The 27,230-nt window shown below is 39.9% G+C and overlaps 1 protein-coding gene across 1 annotated transcript in view; it reads right to left on the reverse strand.

The window, feature by feature from the left end:
• Positions 1 to 27,230, reverse strand: part of KIFBP (kinesin family binding protein) — a 38,416-nt gene that overhangs the window by 6,476 nt on the left and 4,710 nt on the right. The window contains exons 2-5 of the mRNA XM_028512143.2: positions 20,790 to 20,888; positions 18,029 to 18,108; positions 17,582 to 17,765; positions 14,443 to 14,527 (exon numbers count right to left, since the gene is read on the reverse strand). Coding sequence (XP_028367944.1) covers positions 14,443 to 14,527; positions 17,582 to 17,765; positions 18,029 to 18,108; positions 20,790 to 20,888 — 448 coding nt within the window. The remainder of the gene's footprint in view (positions 1 to 14,442; positions 14,528 to 17,581; positions 17,766 to 18,028; positions 18,109 to 20,789; positions 20,889 to 27,230) is intronic.

Consider the following 27,230-nt stretch of genomic DNA (forward strand, 5'->3'; position numbering starts at 1 on the left):
TATATTGGAAAAATGTCTGAATTTGCGACAATTCAAAAAAACTCCCTGACAATCATAGCCTGGAAATATCCAAAAAATTAAGAAAAAGGTGTCATGAATGCATAAAATATATGTACATACTAGTCTATTTTTTCATGTACTACCATAAAATACACACAAATCTATTGTACAAAGTTAAAATTTATCAAAACTTACGCACAAACACAAACCAAACATGGCACCATTAGCAGTTGAGAGAAACACAAACAAACATAAAGATGCAGTATTAAATCACAACAATTTATGGTTTTAACTGTAAGACATACTATACTAATGTAAAATTTTATAGCTACCTCCTGTTGCTACGCTGTAAGCTCAAGTGTTCATCTGCTCAAAATGCTGTGTAAATGCTAATCATCCCTGAACAGTTCATCTCTCTAGTAAATTGCACATTGCAGTAAAAAGTGATCTCTCGTGGTGCTTGTGTGTTTTTCACCATGCTTAGTGCAATACCATAAACCTTGAATAACACTGTGGGACCCACACAAAGTGCCTCTAGTGATGCTAGAAATGCTCCCAGGAAGCAGAGAAAAGTCATGCTATTATAAGAGTAAGTTGAATTGCTTGACATGTACCAGAGATTGAGTTCTGCAGCTGCAATGGTTTGCCACTTCAAGATAAATGAATCTAGCATAAGGATCATTGTACAAAAAGAAAAGGAAATTTGTGAAGCCATTGTTACAGCTACACCAGTAGGCATGAAAACCTTGAACTTTTTGAGAAATAACCTTTTTATCTTTTATTGAAAATGCAGATTTTTGAGTGCAGGATTGCTTAAGAAAGGCATACCTATAGATTTGAGGCATACATAATATAATTTGAGAAAAAGTAAAGTCATTACATGACAATTTAAGGCAAAAGGACCTAAAGCTGGAGAATTTAATGCCAGCAATGGATGGTTACTTTTAGAAAGAAGTTTGGCTTTAAAATGTCAAGGTGACAGAAGCAGTAGCTTCTGTAGACCAAGAGGCAGTAGCTTCTGTAGACCAAGAGGCAGCAAATTCCCAGATGACATTAAGAAAAGCATGGAAGAAAAAGGGTATCTGCCTGAACAGGGTTTTGTTTTGTTTTTAAAGATTTATTTCTTTTTAGAAAGAAGGGAAAGGAGGGAGAAAAAGAGGGAGAGAAATATTGGCATGCAACAGAAACATCGCTGTGTGGTTTGCCCCTCTCATGCCCCCAACGGGGGCCTGGCCCAAAACCAACACATGTGCCCTGACTGGAAATCGAACTTGCAGTCTTTCAGTTTGCAAGATGACGCCCAACCCACTGACCCACACCTGCCAGGGCAGGGCCAAGTTTATAATGCAGACATGAAATGCTCTATGGTGGGGGCAGGGGGGCATGGGAAATGCCATGAAGGACTTCTATTAAGAGAAGCAAGCACCATGACTTCGGGCAGGAAGGGATAGCCCAACTCTACTGTTCTGTGCAAATGCAGTTGGGTTTATGATCAGCAATGGCCTTATCTACAAAGCCGCTAACCGGAGCCCTGAAGGGAAAAGATAAATACTAGCTGCCAGTCTTCCGGTTGTACAAGAAAGCCTGGACTGGTTCCATTGATGCTTTGTCCCTAAGGTCAGGAAGTACCTTGCAAGTAAAGAACTGCCTTTTAAAGTCTTTTTTTTTTTGACATTACAGTGCCCCTGGCCACAAAGACCCCATGGGTTCAATGCCCTAAGCAGCTAACTGATCTACTTGCCCCCAAACACTTCGCCTCTGTTTTAGCCTCTGCCTCGGGGGTCATAAACACCTTTATGGCTCATTATACACAGTACTCTATGGCAACTACTGTCAATGCTACAGCAGTGAACCCTGATAGAACATCATGAAAGTCTAGAAGAATCACAGCAGTGAAGAGCCATCATTGTTAGAGAAAAAGCCATGAAAGCCATCAAGCCCAAAACAGTAAGTCCTTGCTGGGGAAAACTGTGTCCAGATGATGTATGTGACTTCACAGGATTTATGACAGAGCCAATAAAGGAAATCAAAAGAGATCGTGGATATTACAAAAACATTAGTGAGGGTGAGGGTTTTAAGAATTTTGGAGCAATTCAAGAGCTAAAAGGCACACCAGAAGATGACCTGATGGAGATGAGTGCCAGGTTACATCAATGTAACCTGGCAGCCAAGGAGAGTGGACTGGAATGTGCACATGCATGAACAATGACTACTTCACTGTACTAGTCAGTGGGGGTGGTAGACCCCATGTTGAGTGAGCATGTGTGCTGTGTGGCCATCACATTCAAAATGACTGAGCAAGTAGAGCAACAAATCTGCTTCAAATTTTGCATTAAGCTTGAACATTCCTCTGTGGAAACTATTCAGATGATTCAGAAGGCCACAGCTATGGACAACTGATGATTGGCAGATCCATCACAAGACACCTGCTTATGCATCACATCTGCAGAGTTTTTTGGTGAAACACCAAATCACCCAGGTGACTCAGTATCCCTACAGCCCAGATTTGGTGCCCTGCAACTTCTGGCTTTTCCCAAAACTAATATCACTTTTTTAAAAAAAGATTTTATTTATTTACTTTTTAGAGAGGGAAGGGAGGGAGAAAGAGAGAGAGAGAGAAACATCAATGTGCGGTTGCTGGGGGCCGTGGCCTACAACCCAGGCATGCGCCCTGACTGGGAATCGAATCTGCAACACTTTGGTTCGCAGCCCACGCTCAATCCACTGAGCTACGCCAGCCAGGGCCTAAAATCACTTTTTTTAAAAAAGTGGTTTTTTTATTGTTATTCTATTACAGTTGTCCCAATTTCCCCCCTTTGCCCTCTTTCACCCAGCACCACCCCCACAGTCAATTCCCACACCATTGTTCATGTCCATGGGTCATTCATACCTGTTCTTTGATTAGTCCCTTCCCCTTATTTCCATGATACCACCCCTTCCCCGTTGGTCACTGTCAGTCTATTTCATGTTTCCACGCTTATGGCTCTATTTTTGTTCATTATTTATTTTGTTCATTAGATTCCTCTTTTAGGTGAGATCATATTGTATTTGTCTTTCACTAAAATCACCTTTAAAGAGATTTCAGACTGTCGATGAGATTCAGTAAAATATGGCAGGGCAGTTGATGACAATTGGGAGAACCATGTGGGGCCCCAAGGTGCCTACTTTGAAGGGGACTGAGGCGTCATTGTCCTGTGTACGTTTCTTGTATTTTCTATCTTCTTCAATAAAGGTCTCTATTTTTCATATTAAATGGCTGGATATCTTCTGGTCAGACCTCGTATTATCATAATTACAGACTTGTTCCCAAACTTAAAGGTGTGAGTTTAACTTTATCTGAGCCTATTTCCAAGCCTTCCCAAGGCTGCAGAGTCCCCCACCCACCTCCAGAGAGCAGCCTTTTCATCTCTTTCATCTCTAGCCAGTGAAGGGGGTTGGAGGGACACGAGGTAGGGAACTTTCAGGTTTGTGGTCTTTTGACTCAAGCAGTGTAGATACAAGCTTGCAACTATCACAAAACTATCCTGCTTGCATTTAAATGCCAGCTCTGCCCCTCACCATCTGTGTGACACTGGAAGTTGCTGGAGTTCTCTGTGCTTCAGTTTTCCTATCTATCAAATACCGAGTGCAGCAGTGACTGTCCCATAGTGTTGCTATGAGGATTTAATGAGCTGATGAGCACAAAGAACCTAGGACAGAGCTGGTACATGTAGGTGCTCAACATCATTATTAATCAATCAGCATTAATAGAAGAATCACTCTCACAGGTTTTCGGAATACCTACTTTAATTAAAATATGAATTCTGTATTTCAGGCCTATAAATGGATCTTTACAAGGCGCTGAAAGCAGTTTCCTCTAATTGTTTTAGCATTTGCTTTTATCATTGTCCCTATGCTGTGGTCTCTGTTAATAAAGAAAGAGTGCTGACTGAGGGAAGAGGAGCATCACTCCTAACCAATGTGTCAAAACTTCCGATCTAGTGGAATCCAAACTGAAATGGGTTTCTCATGAATTAAAAGTAGTCATGAGTGGAAAGTGTCCCCCAAAGTAATTGGGGACAGATGTTCCCCAATTCTGATGTTCAGAATGATGAAGGTGGTTTAATGAAGGGCCAATTCTTTCATTTTGTAATATGAGTCTCATGTCTGGTTTTACCAAATTATTGTTACATTTGTTAAGGATTTCCCTTTTGCAAGGAAAATTTTATTTAAAATATTTTCATGGTTTAAATTATTTTGGTTTTCATTAGTATTTTTTTAATTGTTTTCACTAGTATTTTAAAAAATTCTTTATTACAGCCCTGGCCAGTGTGGCTCAGTTGGTGGAGCATCATCCTGAACACGAAAAAGCTGTGGGTTGGATTCCTGGTCAGGACACATACCTAGGTTGTGGGTTCAATCCCCAGTAGGGGTGCATACAGGAGGCAACCAATCAATGTTTCTCTCTCACATCAGTGTCTCTCTCTTCACCCCCACCTTCTTGTCTCACTAAAATCAATGAACATGTCCTTGAGTGAGAATTTTTAAAAAATCCTTTGTAACATGAAATAACATTTCCAGTCAGCGTGTTAGATTAACGGAAGTATAGCTATTAATCTGCATACTTTCCTCTGTAGTCTTCTTTCCATCAACAAGGGTGTGCCCCAACACCACCGACGCCAAGTCAACAGCAGCACTGCCCAGTCTCCAGAGAGCATCAACTCTCCTCCCAAGGAACGCAGAAGCTCCCGGTGGGTTGGGACCCACTGATGGAAGCTCCCAGTGGATTAGAACGTCTCCCTCAGACGAACATCCGTTTCAGCAGAAAAAGTGGTTTTTATCCCAAACATTAAAACTTTCTAACTGAATTCTCTTACAAGGAAACAACATACAGTTGATTCCTATTGTTCATGGTAGTCACATTCTATAAAGCTGCTGTGGACACTGAATTAGCAAATGCTGACACATTACTCCTAGGGGAAACACAGGGTTCGGTTCCAATGGGCTCTGGTTATAACATGTTTGTCAACTGATCAAACTATAACATTATACATGTGCTCATTTAAAGACACCTTATTTAATATAATTAACACTGACTCATTAACGTTGAGTTCATGGCCAATGGCACTTTAATGTGCACCTGAATGAAGTTTATCTCACACTTCATTCTCTCCATAAGGCACATCTCACCCCTCACATGCTTAGGAGCACTAGACATCACATCAGCACTGCAATTGGGGGCCATTTTAAAAACAATGAAATCAACAAAGAGCACAAAACTAGCAAAAATATGGCACTAAATAAACTACAAACCACACTTGTTTTACAGTGTGAGAGTTGAAACAAGAAGACAAAGCACTGCCTTGTTCAACCTCAGTTGGGAATGTGCTCCTTGGACGACTCAAATTCTTTGCTATTCTGCACATGCCTGCAGGTGAGCAGAGAAGTACATCAAGTACTGACTCTGGAGTTACAAGTAATTTGTAGCAAGTAGGTGAATTCCTAAATATGGAATCCACAAATAATGATGAGTGACTATACTTTGGAACGTTCACTTAGATAGGAAGTCCTTGATCTTTCCTTTTTAGGAGCAACCTGATGATCTGGGTTCTTCCATTTCTACAGGTTTAAAAGCAAAAGTCACTGGATTGATACCTTACTAAAACACGCTCAGGGAGCCTGTGTAACAATGTTACATATTTTATAGGGGAAAGCATTTTTTAAATTATATTCTATTAAGCCCTGGCTGGCATAGCTCAGTGGATTGAGCGCGGGCTGGGAACCAAAGTGTCCCAGGTTCGATTCCCAGCCAGGGTACATGCCTGGGTTGCAGGCCATAACCCCCAGCAACCACACATTGAATTTTCTCTGTCTCTCTCTCTCTATCTCCCTCCCTTCCCTCTCTAAAAATAAATAAATAAAATCTTTAAAAAAAAATTATATTCTATTGATTATGCTATTACAACTGTCCTGATTTTTCCCCCTTTGCCCACCTCTACTCAGCAGTGCCCATCCCTCAGGCAATCCCTCCACCATTGTTGATGTCCATGGGTCCTGAATATAAATTCTTTGGTTACTCCATTTCCTGTACTGTACTTTACATTCTCAAAACTATTCCATAACTACCTATTTTTACTTCTTAATCCTCTCACCCATTCCCCCACAACCATCTGGCAACCACCAAAATGCTCTGTATCCATGAATCTGTCTCTGTTCTTCTTGTTTGCTTAATTTGTTTTTTAGATTCAATTGTTGATTCATATGTATTTCTTGTCACTTTATACTTCATAGTTTTAATATTCTTCTTTTTCTTAAATAAGTTCCTTTAACATTTCACACAATAACGGTTTAGTGGTGATGAAGTCCTTTAGTTTCTTTATTGTCTGGAGAGCTTTTTATCTGCCCTTCAATTCTATTGATAGCTTTGCTGGGTATAAAAATCTTGGCTGTAGGTCCCTGCTTTTCATGACTTTGAATATTTCTTGCCAATCCCTTCTGTCCTGCAAACTTACTTTCGAGAAATCCGCTGACAGTCTTATGGGACCTTCTCTGTAGGTAACTAAACTTCTTTTCTCTTCCTGCTTTTAAGAGTCTCTCTTTACCTCTAACCTTTGGCCTTTTAATGATGATGTGTCTTGGAGTGCGCCTCTCTGCATCTGTCATCATTGGGACTCTCTGTACTTCCTGATTTGCATGTCTGTTTCCTTCACCAAATTAGGGAAGTTTTCTTTCACTATTTTTTCAGATAAATTTCCAGTTTCTTGCTTTTTCTCTTCTCCTTCTGGCACATGTTGGCTGGATCTCTTGAATGTCCCAGAGGCTGCTTATACTATCCTCGTTTTTTGGATTCTTTTTTCTTCTTCTTGTTCTAATGAACGGTTTTTCTCTTCCTCATGGTCCAAATCATTGATCTGATTCTCGGCTTCATCCAGTCCACTGTTGTTTCTCTGTAAATTGTTCTTTATTTCAATCAGTATATCCTTCGTTTCTGACTGGGTCTTTTTTCTGTTGTTGAGGTCCTCAGTAAGTTCCTTGAGCATCCTTATAAACAGTATTCTAAACTCTCCATCTGATAGATTGCTTATCTCCATTTCATTTAGCTCTTTTTCTGGAGACTTGATCTGTTCTTTCATTTGGGCCATGTTTCTTTGTCTCCTCGTTTTGGCAGCCTCCCTGTATCTGTTTCTATATATTAGGTGGAGCTGCTATGACTCCTTGTCTTGGTAGTGTGGCCTAATGTAGCAGGTGTCTTGTAGGGTCCAGTGGCACAGCCTCCCCTATCACCCAAGCTGGGTATTTGAGGTGTGCACTTCATGTGGGCTGAGTACACCCTCCTCTTGTGTTTGAGCTTTGGTTGCTGTTGGCAGATCAATGGGAGGGATTTACCAAGGCTAGTTAGTTGCAGGGACTGGCTGTGACCACTGTCCACCAGCCTCCACTGACCATGGAATATCAGCTGTGCAGAGTCAGGGTGGTGGTGCTCCAGCGTGGTCTGTAGCTGTCTACTGGGTGTGCTGGCCCTGGGGTTTTCTGGGTGGTGCTGGCCAAGGTCAGCCCCCACTTGTGTTTTGCCCAGGACCACCCTGCCTGAGCTGTAAAGCAATCTGAGATAGCTGCTACTTGTGCTGGGCTTGGAGGTTCTTCAACGAAGCCTAGCTATAAATCTAGGCTGGCTGCTGCTGCTAGTGCCAGGCCTGGGGCTCACTGAGGCCAGCTGTTGCTTGTTTGATAGGATTTAGGAAGCTGTTCAGTATAAGCCAAGACCAGCCATTCATATGGAAAAGCAGTTTGGGTACACCCATAAATTGGGTCTGTCAGAGCCTCTGGGGATCTCCAAACAGGGTCAAACAGTGTTAACCAGGTTGATGGATTCTCAGATATGGCAACATCTTACTGGTTCTGTCAGGGGAGGGTTTAGAAAAGGGACAATGGCCTCTGCTTACCTTGATGCCACACATTTCAGTTTCTCCCTGTATACCACTGGTGTCTTTCAAGCTGACACCCTGGTGTTGGGGCTCAGAGGCAGTGAGTCCGAGTAGATGAGTCCATGTGTGGAACTGCTTGTGGCTCCAGAAGTTTCTTGTCTCAACTCAATTCCCATTGGCTTTTGCATCCTGGCACTGGAATAAAAAGGACTTGGGGGCGGAGCCTGGTGTGGGTCTGGGACTCCTCACTCCCAAGATACCCCTCCCAAATTTTTCTTCACCACATAATGGTTAGAGACCAGCCCATTCCACATCTGTACCCCTCCTACCAGTCTGGGTGGATGTGGTTTCTGTAATTCCATAGTTGTCAGACTTCCATTCAGCTCAATTTTTGATGGTCCTGAGCAATAGTTGTTCTGTATTTTAGTTGTACTTTTGATGTGGTTGTACAGAGGCAAGCCATGTGTGCCTGTGCTGCCATCTTGACTGAAAGTCCCGTGTATATATTTTTACAAGTTGAAACTTTAGTCACCTTCAAAGTACTCTCTATTGATGCAATACACCTATTGAGATGTTTTTTGCAGTGCTCAAAACAGTTTTTGAACTCATTGATTTTTATGCCTTTTAGTGCTTCTGTCATTTTCTGTTTCACCTCTTCTAGATCAGCAAAGTGTTTCTCTTTGAGGACTTTTTTCATCTGGGGAAACAAATATATTTGCTCTGGATGAGATCAGGTGAATAGGGAGGGTGGGGCATGGGAGTCATGTTGGTTTTGGTCAAAAGCTGCTGAATACTCAGTGCAGTGTGGGCAGGTGCACTCATAAATCACCCACTGTGAAATGGGCAAACAGGTTGAAAGAGTTTTCAAAAAAAATTCACTGAAGCCAAATGCAGCCTCTCACAACAATTCCAGCTGCTGGTACACAGATACAGATGGGTTCCTGGAACATTCACCTAGCAGGAGAAAACTGTTTTAAAAGGGCCAGCCCTCCAGAAGATAATTTCAGTTTTTTGGGGTCCCCTATCATATATATGTACCTATTACAAAGTTTAAACTATTCTTGTGTTTTGGGGCTATTATTAAGTAAAATAAGTGTTACTTGAATACAAGTAACATGCAGCAGTTGCTCCAGATGACTACTAAGTGACTAACAGCAAGTAGCATATACACAGCATGGACAAAGGGATGGAGCAGGATAGCATGAGATATCATCACACTACTCAGAATGGCATGCAATTTCAAACTTATGAATTATTTCTGGAATTTTCCATTTAACATTTTTATACTATCATTGACCTAGGGGAATTGAAACCATGGAATGCAAAACCACAGAAAAAGGGGTACTACTATATACAATTTTGGTTGGAATACTACAGAAGTGATGTGCCAAATATCCGGATTTTTAGTTATAGTGTTTTATTTAGTCTTAAAAATCAGTTAACATTTCTATTTGAGCAAATCAAAAACTACAATGAGATATCACCTCTTAGTATTTAGATTGGCTAGTATGAAAAAGTTAAGAAGTAAATGTTGGTAAGGATGTGAAGAAAAGGGAACCCTTGTGTACTTTTGATAGGAATATAAATCGGTGCATCCACTGTGGAAAACAGTATGGAGGTTTCTCAAAAAATGAAAATAGAGCTACTTTATGATCCAGCAGTTCCACTTTTGGGTATATATCCGAAGGAAAGAGAAACACTAACCTGAAAAGATACCTGCACCCCCATATTCATTGCAGCATTACTTAACAATAGCTGAGATATGGAGTAACCTAAGTAGCAGTCAATAGATAAATGGATAATGAAATTATATATATATACAATAGAATATTACTTAGAAGGAATGAATTTTTAGAGGAAGGTACAAACCTCATCATGTAATAATTTGGTCATAGGATTTTAATGTACAACATGATACCCATTTTGCATGTTTGGAAGTTGCTAAGAGAGTAAATCTTAAAAGTCTTCCAGAAAAAAAATTTTGTGACTGTATGGTGATGGATGTTAACTAGACTTATTTTGGCAATCATTTTGCAGTATACAAATATCAAATCATGTAGATCTGAAGCTAATACAATGTTATATGTCAACTATACCTCAATTAAAAAACACTTTCCAAAATGGCAGCATAGTCAGACATGGCTTGCCTGTTTGCACAACCACATCAAAATGACAACTAAAATATAGAACAACCATCACTCAGAGCCTTCAGAAATCAAGTTAAATGGAAGGTTGACAACTGTGGAATCAAAGAAACCACATCTGGGCCAAGATGGAGGTGTAGGTAGATACACTGTACCTCACCCGTGCAACTAAACTAAGGACAACAACAAATTTAAAAACAAAAAAAACCCAGAACTGCCAGAAAATTGAACTGTGGGGAAGTCTCACAAGCAAGTAGTTAAAGAAGAAATATCCAAACTGGCATGCTGAGACCAAAAAAATGGCCCAAATGAAAAGAACAGATTGAAGCTCCAGAAAAAATACAACTAAGCGATGAAGACATAGCCAACCTATCAGATGTAGAGTTCAACTGCATCTGTGTAAACTCAACAGAGCTTACACTGGTAATCAGGTTGCTCACAGAAGTGGTCGAGTATGGTCACAAAATAGAGGAAAAGATGAAGGCTATGAAAAGTGAAATGAAGAAAAATGTACAGGGAACCAACAATGAAGGGAAGGAAACCAGGACTCAAATTAACAGTTTGGATCAGAAGGAAGAAATAAACATTCAACCAGAACAGAATGAAGAAATGAGAAAATGAGATATGGAGTAACCTAAGTAGCAGTCAACGGATGAATGGATAATGAAATTGTATATATACAATGGAATTTTACTTAGAAGGAAGTCATTTCAAAAAAATGAGGAGAGGCTTAGGAACCTCCAGGACAACTTTAAACATTCCAACATCCAACTCATAGGGGTGCCAGAAGGAGAAGAGGAAGAGCAAGAAATGAAAACTTATTTGAAAACACACGGGAGAACTTCCCTAATCTGTCAAAGGAAATAGACTTCCAAGAAGTCCAGGAAGCTCAGAGACTCCCAAGAAGCTGGACCCAAGGAAGCACACAGAGTCACATCATAATTACATTACCCAAGGTTTAAGATAAGGAGAGAATCTTAAAAGCAGCAAGAGAAAAGGAGACAGTTACCTACAAAGGAGTTCCCATAAGGTTATCAGCTGATTTCTCCAAAGAAACCTTGCAGGCAAGAAAGGGCTGGAAAGAAGTATTCCAAGTCATGAAAAGCAAGGACCTACATCCAAGATTGCTCTACCCAGCAAAGCTTTCATTTAGAATGGAAGGGCAGATAAAGTGCTTCTCAGATAAGGTCAAGTTAAAGGAGTTTGTCATCACCAAACTCTTATTATATGAAATGTTAAAGGGACTTATCTAAGAAAAAGAACTTAAAAAGTCTGAACACTAAAATGACAACAAACTCACAATTATCAACAACCTAACCTAAAAAAAAAAAAAACAAAAACAAAGACAGAAACAAACTAACCAAACAAGTAGAACAGGAGCAGAACCATAGAAAAAGAGATCACATGGAGGTTATCAATGGGGAGGAGCTAGGGAGGTCAGTGGGGGAAAAGGTACAAGGAAGAAGTAGCTTCCAAAAAGCTACTTATGGTAGGTACAAAATAGGCAGTGGGAAGTTAAGAATAGTATAAGAAATGTAGAAGCCAAAGAACTTACATGTATGACCCATAGACAAATGAACTAAGGGGTGGGCGGAGGCTGGAGGGCAGAGGATAATAAAGGGGGGGAATGGGACATGTATAATAACGTAATCAATAAAATATATTAAAAAGAAAAAGAAGCCACATCAATCCAAATTGGTAGGAGGTGCGCAGACGCGAAATAGGCCAGCCCCTCACCAACATGTGGTGGATAAAAGTTTGGGAGGGATATCTTGGGAGTGAGGAGTCCCAACTGCACACCAGTCTGCCTAGGCCACGGTTCCAGTGCCAAAAGATAAGTCCCCACAACTTTTGCCAGCAAAAACCAGTGGGGACTGAGTCAGTAGAAGAAAATACTGGAGCCCCAAGCAGTTCCTCTTAAAGAACCCACACATGGACTCACATACTCAGACTCACTCTGTCTGAACTCCAGCAACAGGATGGCAGCTTGAAAAGCACTACTGGCATAAAGGGAAGAACTGAAGTGTCTGGCATCAAGGTAAGCAGAGGCCATTGTCCCTTTTCTAAACCCTCCCCTGACAGAACCAGTAAGATGTTGCCATATCTGAGAATCCATCAACCTGGTTAACACTGTTTGACCCTGTTTGGAGATCCCCAGAGGCTCTGACAGACCCAATTTATGGGTGTACCCAAACTGCTTTTCCATATGAATGGCTGGTCTTGGCTTATACTGAACAGCTTCCTAAATCCTATCAAACAAGCAACAGCTGGCCTCAGTGAGCCCCAGGCCTGGCACTAGCAGCAGCAGCCAGCCTAGATTTATAGCTAGGCTTCGTTGAAGAACCTCCAAGCCCAGCACAAGTAGCAGCTATCTCAGATTGCTTTACAGCTCAGGCAGGGTGGTCCTGGGCAAAACACAAGTGGGGGCTGACCTTGGCCAGCACCACCCAGAAAACCCCAGGGCCAGCACACCCAGTAGACAGCTACAGACCACGCTGGAGCACCACCACCCTGACTCTGCACAGCTGATATTCCATGGTCAGTGGAGGCTGGTGGACAGTGGTCACAGCCAGTCCCTGCAACTAACTAGCCTTGGTAAATCCCTCCCATTGATCTGCCAACAGCAACCAAAGCTCAAACACAAGAGGAGGGTGTACTCAGCCCACATGAAGTGCACACCTCAAATACCCAGCTTGGGTGATAGGGGAGGCTGTGCCACTGGACCCTACAAGACACCTGCTACATTAGGCCACACTACCAAGACAAGGAGTCATAGCAGCTCCACCTAATATATAGAAACAGATACAGGGAGGCTGCCAAAACAAGGAGACAAAGAAACATGGCCCAAATGAAAGAACAGATCAAGTCTCCAGAAAAAGAGCTAAATGAAATGGAGATAAGCAATCTGTCAGATGGAGAGTTTAGAATACTGTTTATAAGGATGCTCAAGGAACTTACTGAGGACCTCAACAACAGAAAAAAGACCCAGTCAGAAACGAAGGATATACTGATTGAAATAAAGAACAATTTACAGAGAAACAACAGTGGACTGGATGAAGCCGAGAATCAGATCAATGATTTGGACCATGAGGAAGAGAAAAACCGTTCATTAGAACAAGAAGAAGAAAAAAGAATCCAAAAAACGAGGATAGTATAAGCAGCCTCTGGGACATTCAAGAGATCCAGCCAACATGTGCCAGAAGGAGAAGAGAAAAAGCAAGAAACTGGAAATTTATCTGAAAAAATAGTGAAAGAAAACTTCCCTAATTTGGTGAAGGAAACAGACATGCAAATCAGGAAGTACAGAGAGTCCCAATGATGACAGATGCAGAGAGGCGCACTCCAAGACACATCATCATTAAAAGGCCAAAGGTTAGAGGTAAAGAGAGACTCTTAAAAGCAGAAAGAGAAAAGTTTAGTTACCAGATGATTGCCAGATGGGAGGGGCAGAGAGAGGATGGGCGAAGAGGTGAGTGGATTAAGAAGCACAAATATGTAGTAACAGAACAGCCAGGGGATGTAAAGTATACCATAGGAAATGGAGAAGCCAAAGAACTTATACTCAGGACCCATGTTAATGAACAGTGGTGGGGGCATTGCCTAAGGAAGTGGGACGTGCTAGGTGGAGAGGTAAGAAGGAATATCAGGACAATTGTAATAGCATAGTCAATAAAATATAATTTTAAAAAAGAATACACAATTTTTTAATAAATAAATTTTGTAGGTTTTGGGTTCCCCCAAAAGGACATAGTATATATAGGGTTCGGTACTAGCCACAGTTTCAGATATCCACCAGGGGTCTTGGAACGTATCCTGTGCAGGTAAGGGGCACTACTGTACTCCGAGTCTTTGCATAAGAAAGCATCAAGTCACCAAATGATGGAAATTCTATGAAATGGTTGGCATATATTTTTAAAAAATATCTGTGTGATAAACAATAAAGAGGTTGAGGAACACTGCAGATTAAAAAAGACTAAAGAGGTGTGACAACTCAATGCAATATACAATCTTGCAATGGATACTCTGGTTCTAGAAAAGAATTGCTATAAAGGACATTATGAGGACAATTAGTGAAATAGAAATATACATTATAGATAAAAGAATTATATTGTTTCCTGTTCTATGATTACATAAGAAAACATTCTTATTCTTAGGAAATGCACACTAAAGTATTAAGGGGTAAGGCAGCTTAATGCACATAATTTTCTCTCAAATAGTTCAGAAAGAAAAATAAGGTTTGTTTTCAAATGAGCCAATTGTTAAAAATTGTTGAATTTAGAAGGGCAAATGGTAGGTGGTTTTTTGTTTTATTCTTGAATTTTCTAAAGTTTAAAAATATTTCAAAATAAAGTTTTTAAAAAGTTACATATAATAAAACATATACACAAACTTACTGTCTTCTGTGGCTGGGTTCTTTCCGGTTTGACCGAAAATGACATTAGCAGCTGATAAACAGTGCCTGGCCTCCATGAAACACAGCTGGTAAGGAAATAAACAAGAGTTAATGCAAATGCCCCACAGCCTTATTTGCAACTGATATTGCATATTGTCTTTTGATATGGGAAAAGCTATTAAAATCAGGTAAAAACCACTAAGGAAACTCTGGAAGTTGCTGAATATTAAGAAGGTATGTAAGACATATTATAGTATTACCAGGTTAAAAAGTTACATCAGAGAAGCACAATGCCCCCAAACTCTTAATAATCCAAACTGGCTGGAAAACAGCTGCTGATTCCAGTGGTTATCAGTAAGTATACGACAATAACTATCATCATAGACTCAAAGTGCCTCAGGTAGTCTTTCAGTTCACTCCAAATAGCCAAAGTCCCATGCATGATAAATTTGACCATTTACATTGTGTCAAAGGACTTAAAGATTTAATATTTTTAGGTTTAGAGATCCCTTTTATATCCTACCATTCAAAGGCAAAAAGAATCAATTTTGAAAGGAAGAGACTCCTGTCTTCTAAAATCTTTGGAATTTATAATAAGGCTTCCCACCAAGTTCTGAAGTCAAAGGATTTCCACAGTTAAACTTTACAAAACTGCTTTCCCAACACACTTGAAGGACTTCATAATTCAAATCTGGGCATAGTAAACTTCTCCAACGCTTGGAGAAGATCTCTTTGTTAATATAAACACTTTGCATTTATCGTGTAAGTCACAGGACCACCCAGCGGAAGTACAAAGTTAAATTTAAAGTCCAACTTTTAGTTGGAAGCCACCCTCATTAGATATAATGTCTACTTCATATCAGATTTTGCTAAGAAAATTTTTAATGCTTAACTATGACTTTAAAATCTCAGCATTAAATGTAGCTCTCCATTATGGCAAATGTAGAAGCCATCTTGAGAATAGCTGGGGACCAACCATGTGTAGTATGCACCATCTACCCAGCAATATCTACAGATCAGAGTTGGTGTTAAACCTCAAAAAACTAGAAGTTACAGTTTACATAAATGGCTTTAATTGTCCCACCACAATTCGTTGCCCATCATTACCACTTCAACTTTTTCCAGACTGGCTCCCTGTGAGCAACCACTACTAGATCAGCACCCTTGTGCCCTCTAGGTGGCTGGTAAATGTGGGACTTCAGCACTTGCCAGCTAGGGACTCATGAGTAGTGAAACCCATCAATGGAACCAGATGAAGGTAAGGGTGATATAAATGACAACTGCTGTTTTAAAAACATGGTTCAAATCTCTCTTTTTGCAATACAACTTAGCTAGTTTTAACAAAAACTTACAAAACATCTTGATAAAAAAAAGTACAGGGTAGGGGAGGTACTGATGAAAATTACTGCATGCTCCACATAAACAATGCTTAACAACTTTAAATGTTAAATTACACTTTAAATTAATATCAAGATATCTAAGTATTAGTAACATCAACATTATTTTAAGTGTTAACTAAAATCACAGTGAACATGTAATTTTAAAGGTGCTAAACAAAACAAATAAGGGGCCTCCAGAAGCTATTAAAATGGTACCCCCCAAGCAGAGGCACAAGATAACACTTTTGATGATGGCCACAATGAAATGGGTGCATGAGTTCGATTTAACAGAATGCTCTGACATATGCAATAGCACTACTTACATGCCTGATCTTAGACCAAAGTCCTAGAAGCGATGCTGCAGTCACCAAAGCCCTTTCTCTCCTGCTAATAGCTTTTCTGAATGAAATTCTATGGGACAATACTTTAAACATAGGGCGCATTTACAGAGCCAGCACTAACAAAAATTTTAGAAAGGCTAAAGGCCCAGTAAGGATACAGTAGCAGGTAAGTAGAGATATCTAAGAAGGAACTCTGATAAGCAAAAAATTACTAAAACTTCACTGAGACTTGTGAATCAGAAATACAAATGAAAGTACTTTTTATTGCTGAGATACATGATTAAGAAAATCTAGCTGGGAAAGGTGGCTTAAAAGTGTTTCAGCATTAAAAACTCTTAAGACTAGCCCCTGGATGGTATGGCTCAGTGGATTGAGTGCTGGCCTGGGAACCAAACGGTCACCAGTTCAATTCTCAGTCAGGGTACATGTCTGGGTTGCTGGCCAGGTTCCCAGTAGGGGGCATGCAAGAGGCAACCACACATTGATATTTCACTCCCTCATTCTCCCTCCATTCCCTTGTCTAAAAATAAATAAAATCTTAAAAACAATTCTTAGGACTAGAGAAGCAAATCAATTAGAAGAATACAACATGATTCTGAATAATTCTTTTTTTTTTTAAGATTTTATTTATTCATTTTTAGAGAGGGAAGAGAGGGAGAAAGAGAGAGAGAGAGAGAGAGAGAAACACCAATGTGCGGTTGCTGGGGGCCATGGCCTGCAACCCAGGCATGTGCCCTAACTGAGAATCGCACCTGAGATGCTTTGGTTTGCAGCCTGCGCTCACTCCACTGAGCTATGCCAGACAGGGCTGATTCTGAATAATTCTGTTAAACAACTAAAAACCTCAAATTTGTCCCTGTGTAATACTCCAGAAAAGTATATATCAATAATAAAGACCTAAAACTCTGGGACTGAGCAGATATTTCCAACATAAAAAATATTATCATATAGGAATTAATTCTAAAGAATAACTGAAATACATCACATGCTTTTATCAAAGCCCACATTTAACAGTCAACTTCCTCAGGCAAATTCTTGTAACTACCAGATTACCACTGCCTAAAGATAAAGTTATATCTATAAGATAAACTCTGCACTTTAAGGTAACATCTTACTAAAATGAATTAAGATAGTATGCTTATATCAAAAAAGAACTGGTCTTAGGTAACATGTAATTTTAGAGACTAGAAACATGTAAGACCATGATAAAACTCAGTATTTTAAGATTCAATAGATTAATGCAACAAAAGCTACAGAATTTTAGTGCACTGGCAAATTGGGATGCACTTTTCTGTCTAGTTTACATCATAAAATATAAGCTACCTATTTTTAAAAGATGGTATTTTTCATGGCACTGTTTGGTCTATACTTCACATATTCCACCAGTAACTTGGTTAGATAACAACTTCAAGAAGCTTACCTTATTGATGTAAAATTGTGACAAGGTAGCAGCATTGATAGCCCACTCTATAGGATGGTAGGCATTGTGCTCCAGCTGGCGTTTTAGAGTACTGTGGCAGTAATGTGCAGCCTTCTCAAACATTTCCATGTGCTGGTAGACTTGAGCCAGGTAATACAGGTTATGAGTATAAACCTTCTCAAATCTATGAAGGAAAAAATCCTTATTTGAATAATGGTTTACAATTTATACAGAACATTCATATATATTTACCCTGATAGATAAGGAAGCTGAGCCTTAGATTTGAATGGGGCCACATATTAGTAAATGGCAAATGAAGGTTTTAATCTACATCAGAATCTACATCCTAGAACCTTTGAGTGCACTGAAAGAGAAAACATGCTTTTTTGAACAATCATCTATACTATGCAGAAATACCTGTGAGGGCTGACTTCTATACCTACTCACCTTTTTGATCTCTCTTGTTCAGTAAGTTTCTCTTCTTCAGGGAGAAAATGCTCAGTAGGATCAAGTGGAGGAATCCCAATCTACAATTAGAAAAACAAAACTCTAAAATTTTACTCTAAACACCAAGCGCCCTCTTCTGGAGAAATGAGAGAAATCAAAAAGTTTGATAGCCCAATATACTTCCTACCAGTTCATTTCTTGTTACCTTGAAGTAATTTTCCTAACCATAAAATAGGAAAGAGTCAAAGCAATAAAAGATTTCCTACAAACTCACACTTGACAAGATTTGAATTGCTGTTTCAGGTGAATTTCAAATACACTAAAAAAAAAGAGAAAACTTTGCTTTTTTCAGTATTTTAAGTCTTAAGTCTATACAGTAAAAAAAAGTTATTTTAAAAGCCTACCTAAGCATGACAAATAGGAAAAATGTATACATCCTTAGAGTAACATTGTTCTACAGTGACCACTAATGAAAAATCAGTTTTAAATAATTTTTCTAATATTGTTTTCTCAAGGAAACAAGTATATATATTACCCTCCTTCAATACAGGGACATTAAAACCAGTGAATCCATTGTTTATTGCCTCATGCTTCTGTTTCCTACTCTGTAAAAAAAGAATAATAAGAGTATCTATCTCATAAGGATACTATGAGGATTCAATGAGTTAATATGTGTATCTCAAATCTTCCAAAACAGTACTTAACCTGTGCCTCATTCTACCTCTTTGAGAACAGTCCCATCTACAAACCTAGCCTTGCTTTAAACTCAATTCACTAACCACCAAATAACAACAATGCTTCCCATTAAAAAAAAAGTGATCTTATATCCTGTACAAACACTAAAAGCATTATGACTTGGGCTCTAGAATTCCCAGAAAGTAAAAATGACAAAGACAGGAAGCAAGGCCCAAGGCAAACACAATAGATAAGCAATTCTTCAGAGACGGCCTCGACAATTTTGAGACTTGCTTATTTAGTATGCTTACCTCTGTCTTGATGAGGGGAATTAATCTATGTTTTATTTTATGTGCATACTTCACTGTTATGACTACCATACTTTGTGTGTGACACTAACAGTTAAATCAGTCTCTTAACTAAAACAGAGGTATACAAGTACAGAGTTTTGTTTTATTAGTAGTATTCTTTTTTTTTTTTAATCTTTCACTTTAATTTTTTAAATTCAATTTTTTTTAAAGATTTTATTTATTTATTTTTAGAGAGGGAAGGGAGGGAGGGAGAGGGAGAGAGAGAGAGAGAGAGAAACATCAATGTGCGGTTGCTGGGGGTTATGGCCTGCAACCCAGGAATGTACCCTGGCTGGGAATCGAACCTGGGACACTTTGGTTCCCAGCCCGCGCTCAATCCACTGAGCTATGCCAGCCAGGAGTAGTATTCTTTAATGAAATATTGTAGTTATTTGGTATCTACACGTTTTAATTTAGTAAGTTCATGTATTAAGAGAGCTTAAAATCGCAAAAGATCTCAACTTGGCTTTGTGGTGCTCTGCTCTCCTTAGTATTTTAGGAGAAAAGTGGTAACGCCAAGGTAGAAAAGCTGTGACTTAAAATTCTCCAACTTGGGGATACATTCCTCAGGAAAAAAGTAAGTGTTAAAGGCCCATAAACACGTATTCTAGATGTATATTCTAAAATTTCTTGTGGTGCCCTGGCTGGTGTGGCTCAGTGGATTGAGTGCTGGCCTGCGAACTAAAGGGTCGCCAGTTCAATTCGCAGTCAGGGCACATGCCTGGGTTACGGGCCAGGTCCCCAGTTGGTGGTGGGGGGGCGGTGTGTGAGAGGCAACTACACATTGATGTTTCTCTCCTTCTTTTTCTTCCTCCCTCCCCCTCTATCTAAAAATAAATAATCTTAAAAAAATAAGTAAAATAAAATTTCTTGTGGTTAAAATTGACATGTTGATTTGCTCCAACCTTTATCCTCCAGGGGCAGCTAGTTATAGGTAGAGACCATACTTTATTCATATCTGATTCTGCAGCATATTTGCATAGTACCTGGCACATAGCAAAAACAATAAATGTCTAATGAATTAAATTGACAAAGCAAATAGGAATGCTCAGTCTATGCATTCTGCTTACAGCACATTCCTTCTATCTGCTATCATTATTTGACACTACACTGTTCTTAAAGGAGCACCTTGCACTTGTATTTTACACTAAGTCCAACTGCTAAGTGAGGCAGCATAGTGGTTAAAAGTATTGATTCTGAGCCCTGGCTGGTGTGGCTCAGTGGATTGAGCATGAGCTGTGAACCAAAGGGTTGCCAGTTTGATTCCCAGTCAAGGCACATGCCTGGGTTGCAGGCAAGGTCCCTAGTGGGGGGGCCACATGAGAGGCTATTACACTGATGTTTCTTTCCCTCTCTTTCTCCCTCCCCCACCCCTCTCTAAAAATAAAATAAATAAAATATTTTTTAAAAAGTATTGGCTCTGGAGTCAGATCCTGTGGGTTGGATTCCCAGCTTCACCACTCACTAGTGTGTGGAGGCAAGTCACTTAATCTCTTGTGCTCTGTTTCCTCATCTCTAAGATAAGGATAATAAAAGTATCCACTCATAAACTGTCATGAGAATTAAATGAGTTAAAATTTGTAAATCATTTATATCAGTGCCTGCAAGTACAGCTTTTAGGTAGCTAACTAGACAACTCTATAGAGAGGTCCCTGTGCATACTGAAGAATCATATATAATACTGTGAGTGAGGAATTCTTAATCAGTTCTTAAAATTTATGTGACATGCAACATACCTCTTTCATATACTGATTATATAGTGCTTCTGATGATTCCAGGTAAGCTTGTGCTGTTTCAATTTCTTCTCTTTCAGACCACAAGATACCCAGATTATTCTGCAAAATAAAAAGAAACAATGACAATATAAACTTCTAATTATAGTATCTTTAATAATTTCAAAGTCAACATTTACCTATCAAATAGTACTAGTATTACTAACAGTGAGTTATTCACATAACAATATTGTCCTTATGTAGTGGTAAGCGACTACAGATGGATACCTATTCTTGACCTTGCACAATCTCTTCCCCTTAAGTATGGGCTGGATTTAGTGATTTGCTTTTTTTTTTTTCTTTTTTTCTTTTTAAAGACTTTTTTTTATTACCCTGACTGGTATGCCTCAGGTTGGAATGACTCACAAACCAAAAGGCCACCGGCTTGCTGGTTCAATTCCTGATCAGGGCACATGCCTGGGTTGTGGTCCAGACTCCAGGTTGCAAGCATGGTGAGAGGCAACAGATGGATGTTTCTCTCCCTCTCTTTCTTCCTACTTTCTCCTTCCTCTAAAAAATAAATAAAATCACCCTGGCTGGTGTAGCTCAGTGGACTGAGCACCAGCCTAGAAACCGAAGGGTCGCAGGTTTGGTTCCCAGTCAAGGCACATGCCTGTGTTGCAAGCCAATGTTTCTCTCCCTTTCTCTCTTCCCTTCTCTCTAAAAATAAATAAACAAAATCTTTATTAAATAAATAACATCTTTAAAAAAGATTTTATTTTTAAGTTTATTTTTTATTTTTTTAATATTTTAAAAATCTTTTTTACAGGTTTTATTTATTTTTTAGAGGGAGGATAAGGGAGGGAGAAAGTGAGGGAGAGAAATATCACTGTGAGAGAGAATCATCAATTGGTTGCAACTGGGGACTGAACCCACAACCCACACATGTGCCCTGGCCAGGAATAGATCCAATGACCTTTCATTTTGTGGAATGACACCCAACCAACTGAGCCACACGGTTCAGGGTGTGGCTTGCTTTTAACCAACAAAATATGGCAGAAATGATAGAGTGTCTTTTCCAAGACTAGGTTACACAACACTGTGGTTCCATTTTGGGCGCTCCCTGTCCAGTTCTTTCTGAGGGAAGCCATCTGCCATGTTGTAAGTCACCCAGTACACAGACTCAGGTGGCAAGGGCTGAGGGAGGTCAACTGAGGCCCTCTAGCCAACAGCCTATAAGGAACTGAATCCTGCCAGCAACCCCGTGAGACAGCTTGGGAGATCCTCCCTGATTTGAGCCTTCAAGTGCAGACCCAACAGGACAATGTGATGACACAGCTTAAGCCAGAGGCCACCAGCTAAGCCATGCCTAGATTCCTGATATAATAAAAGTTTGGTTTTTTAAGATGCTAAATTTGGGGTAACATTTTACATAGCAATAGACAATATACACAGAGATACAGATAAGCCAGAAACATGTTTTCAAATATCTACAATCTCCAGAGACCTCTTAAAAAGGAAACACTCTGAACAATTATTGTTTGGTTCAAAGCTTGAATAAATGGACATGAAATCTCAAATTTCAATTATTCAAATTGTTTTGAAAACTCTGAAGATGCTATATACCTTTACTCATCAGAGAAGTCAGATTCCTAATGTTTACCATTTCAAACAATGAAACATATGATTACATTTTCTGGAGTTCTTTTTTCTTAATGTTTTATTGATTATGCTATTACAGTTGACCCATTTCCCCCCCTTCACTCCCCTCCACCTTGCACACCCTCTCCCACCCACATTCCCCCCCTTTAGTTCATGTTCATGGGTCATACTTGTAAGTTCTTTGGCTTCTACATTTCCCATACTATTCTTGCCCTTCCCCTATCTATTTTCTACCTACCATCTAGGCTACTTACTCTCCATACCTTTTCCCCCTCTCTCCTCCTCCCACTTCCCTGTTGCTGACCCTCCATGTGATCTCCATTTCTGTGGTTCTTTTCCTGATGTAGTTGTTTGCTTAGTTTGTTGTTTTTGTTTTACGTGTGGTTGTTAATAATTGTGAGTTTGCTGTCATCTTACATGTTTTTTATCTTCTTTTTCTTAGAGAAGTCCCTTCAACATTTCATATAATAAGGGTTTGGTGATAACAAACTCCTTTAACTTGACCTTATCTGAGAAGCACTTTATCTGCTCTTCCATTCTAAATGAAAGTTTTGCTGAAGAGAACAATTTTGGATGTAGGTCCTTGCCTTTCATGATTTGGAATACTTCTTTCCAAACCCTTCTTGCCTGCAAGGTTTCTTTGCAGAAATCTGCTGACAGTCTGATGGGAACTCCTTTGTAGGTAACTGTCTCCTTTTCTCTTGCTGCTTTTAAGATTCTCTCCTGCCCTGGCTGGCATAGCTCAGTGGATTGAGCTTGGGCTACGAACCAAAGTATCGCAGGTTCGATTCCTAGTCAGGCCACATACCTGGGTTGCAGGCCACAGCCCCCAGCAACCGCACATTGATGCTTCTCTCTCTCTCTCTTTCTCCCTCCCTTCCCTCTCTAAAAATAAATAAATAAAATCTTAAAAAAAAAAAAAGGTTCTCTCCTTATCTTTAATCTTGGCTAATGTAATTATGATGTGCCTTGGTGTGTTCCTCCTTGGGTCCAACTTCTTTGGGACTCTCTGAACTTCCTGGAAGTCTATTTCCTTTGCCTGAATGGGGAAGTTCTCCTTTATTATTTGTTCCAATAACTTTTCCACTTGTTGCTCTTCCTCTTCTCCTTCTGGTACCCCTATAATTCAGATGTTGGAATGTTTAAACATGTCCTGGAGGTTCCTAAGCCTCCCCTCATTTTTTTGAATTCTTATTTCTTCGTTCTTTTCTGATTGGATGTTTCCTCCTTCTTTCTGGTCCACTCCATTGATTTGAGTCCCAGTTTCCTTCCCATCATTATTGGTTCCCTGTACATTTTCCTTTATTTCACTTAGTGTAGCCTTTGTTTTTTCATCTAATTTGCAACCAAAATCAACCAATTCTGTGAGCATCCTGATTACCAGTGTTTTGAACTGTGCATCTGATAGGTTGGCTATCTCTTCGTCGCTTAGTTGTATTTTTTCTGGAGCTTAGATCTGTTCTTTCCTTTGGGCCTTTTTTTTTTCTTTGTCTCGATGCACCTGTTGTGTAGTTAAGGAGCAGAGCCTTAGGTATTCACCAGGGCGGGGCAACCCAGTGGCTTGGGTTGTGACACTGTTTGTGGGGGAGGCCTCCAAGAGGGAACAATGGCGCTTTTCTGCTCTCTGCCAGATTTCAGTCACTTCCCCTGCTTCCCACAAGCAAAGTGGGCCCTTCTGGTGCTGATTGCTGGGTGGGTGGGTTTGTGTACATTCTAGCACCCTGTGGGTCTCTAACCAGCTCTCCTGTGAGGCTGGGAGTCTCTTCCAGCACCTCAACCCCCACAGGTGTTTTCAATCGGTATTTTGAAGCTTTATTTCCCCGAGCTGGGACCCTGGGTTGTGCAGTCTGTCTCACTTCCCAGTTTTGCCTGGTTTATCAGGGTGCAAATGTGGGGCCACCTGGTCCTCCAGCAGCCTTGCTCGCTGCACCCCTCCACAATCTGATGCCTTGCTGGATCCGCCCACTGCCGCCTTGCTACAAGTCCTCTCCTCCCCGCTGCCTGTCTCCGCCCCTCCTACCAGTCTGGATGAATGGGTCTTCTTTAACTCCTTGGTTGTTGGACTTCCTTACAGTTCAATTTTCTGTCAGCTCTGGCTGATTTTTGTTTTTAAATTGTTGTTGTCCTTTTTTTGGTTGTGCAAGGAGGCACAGTGTATGCCTGCATGTTGGCCGGAAGTCTGGAGTTCTTAAAATTATATAGTTTTGTAATTGTATCCAGTTAACTAAAAATTCTTCATTTCTTCATTTGTATTGTCTTTTCTTGCACTGATCATTTCCTTTGATTTCCATAGCACCAACTTCCTTCTGTTGCCACAAAGATGCTAAGATTAGGTGCTAAATAACCTTTTAAAACCAAGCCAGTTTGTCCCCTGCCCTATGACACTTTATCAGGCCCTATACAGAGCAACTCAGGCCTGTTAAGAGGGTTAGAACTCAACACTGCATGCCCAACCCCCCTTTAGAAAACAAAGTTAGACTGCCTCCCACCCCTTGGGGTGGCCCTTTAGGCACGAGGAAACTTCTGAGGCTGGGTTTCTACCATCTTTTTTTTTTTTTACTTCCCTAGGGAAGGGCATAGGATAAGAAAACAGAGTTTTCAATGCAGATTCTTAACCTGGGGTCTAGATGCACAAGGTACCCAGGGATAGAATTCAGAGTCTATAAACATGGTTGGGAAAAGCATAATTTATTTTTATTATGTTCTACTAAAATTTAGCATCTTTTAATTATAAATGCGGGAAAGAAAACCCAACATATTTAGTACCTGAGATTTTGTGACCTAGCGAAGTGAAAAAATCTCCATATTACAATTAGCTGATATCACAAAATATTTATATTCATTATTACTTCAAAATTATAGACATTTGCCCTGACTTGTGTGGTTCAGTGGGTTGAGTGCCAGCCTGCAAACCGAGAGGTCCCCAGTTCTATTCTCAGTGAGGGAGTATGCCTGTGTTGTGGGCCAGGTCCCTGGGTGGGCATGTGTGAAAGACAGCCAATCGATGTTTCTCTTTCACATCAATATTTCCCTCTCCTTCTCTCTCCTTCCCCCTCTCTAAAAATAAATTTTAAAAATCTTTAAAAAAATTATATAGATATTAGATACATCATTACATATTGTTGTTTAATGTTAATAAAACACATCTATTACTATATCACACATTTGTTTTAAAAATATTTTTATAAGCCCTGGCTGGTGTAGCTCAGTGCATTGAGTATGGGCTGTGAACCAAAGTGTCGCAGGTTCGATTCCCAGTCAGGGTACATACCTGGGTTGCAGGCCATGACCCCCAGCAACCGCATATTGGTGTTTCTCTCTCACTCTCTCTTTCTCCCACTCTTCCCCCTCTAAAAATTAATAAATAAAAATCTTTAAAAAATATATTTTTATAACTTCTGCCCTGAATGGTGTGGGTCAGTGGATTGAGTGCCAGCCTGTGACCTAAAGGGTTGCAGGTTCAATTCCCAGTCAGAGTACATGCCTGGGTTGCAGGCCAGGTCCCCGGTGTGGGGCACACAAGAGGCAACCACATGTTGATGTTTCTCTCCCTCTCTCTCCCCATCCCTTCCCATCTCTAAAAATAAATAAATAAAATCTTTAAAAATACATTTTTACAACTTCTATATTACTGGTTCCCTTTATAATCCTTTATACTTTATTTTATATATTTAAAATAATTACTGTTTTATGAAATATAGGTTCCACTAGACTGCAAAATGGGCATGTGGCACATAAAATGTTTAGCAACCCTACAGTTTAAAGATGAACATTCCCTTGCAACAAAGACCTCTAGTCTGGCTTCACATAAGATACCTATTCTGTAATTATTTTAATGGCTTGATCGATCCTCGTGCCAATGACAGCAGATCATAGTGACAATGTACTGAGAGACTGGGCAGTTTTCTCCTCTATATTACTTATGAGGTCCTTTGTAGGACACTGGGGACAGATTGAGAGCCCACTAACTTACAAATTATTCTGCCCACCCAGCCTCAAATACAATCTCCCTTAACAATCATTTCCTGATCTTAGACATGGATCCACAATTACCTTTTCTCAGTCCCTAGGCTCAATTTATTTTCCCTTGAGATATTCCATTTGGCCATGACACCAGTAAGCCCAACCCCAGCATACTGTACCTAGCCTAGGCGGTTTAGATTTACCTAGTACCAGGAACCGGTTAGCTACAACTGCACTATTTTGATGGGCTGGTGATGCTCTTGGTCAGCTAGATCCAGGGTAGGCTGTGCCATAGAAAGGAACAACTCTGATGTGTGAGAAATCTTAAACCAAGTAGAAACCTACAAATAACTCAAGTTTTTCTTTTGAACGATAACCTATTGAGGTCCTGAAGGTAAAGAACATGCAAGGGATCTAGAACTGATTTTTCAAAATTACAATGTTTGTGTTTTAAGTGTTTATGCCACAGAGATAAATGCTATTGACATTCTATGAGTTGTTTTTTAAATATAATATAAATTGCCCTGGCTGGTGTGGCTCAGTGGATTGAGTGCTGGCCTGTGAGCCAAAGGGTCACTGGTTCAACTCCTGGTCAGGACACATGCCTAAGTTGCGGGCCAGGTCCCCAGTGGGGGGTGTGCGAGAGGCAACCATACATTGATGTTTTTCTTCCTCTCTTCCTCCCTCCCTTCCCCTCTGTCTAAAAATAAATAATATCTTCAAAAAATATAAGTAAATATAATATAAATCCTACAATAAAACACCAGAAAATACTGTACCATTCACAAAACATCATCATATTCTTGCCCTAAAGATACCACACCAGGTTTGGAAAAGGTT

Source organism: Phyllostomus discolor, chromosome 5, assembly GCF_004126475.2.
Source record: "Phyllostomus discolor isolate MPI-MPIP mPhyDis1 chromosome 5, mPhyDis1.pri.v3, whole genome shotgun sequence".
Taxonomy (NCBI): Eukaryota; Metazoa; Chordata; class Mammalia; order Chiroptera; family Phyllostomidae; genus Phyllostomus; species Phyllostomus discolor.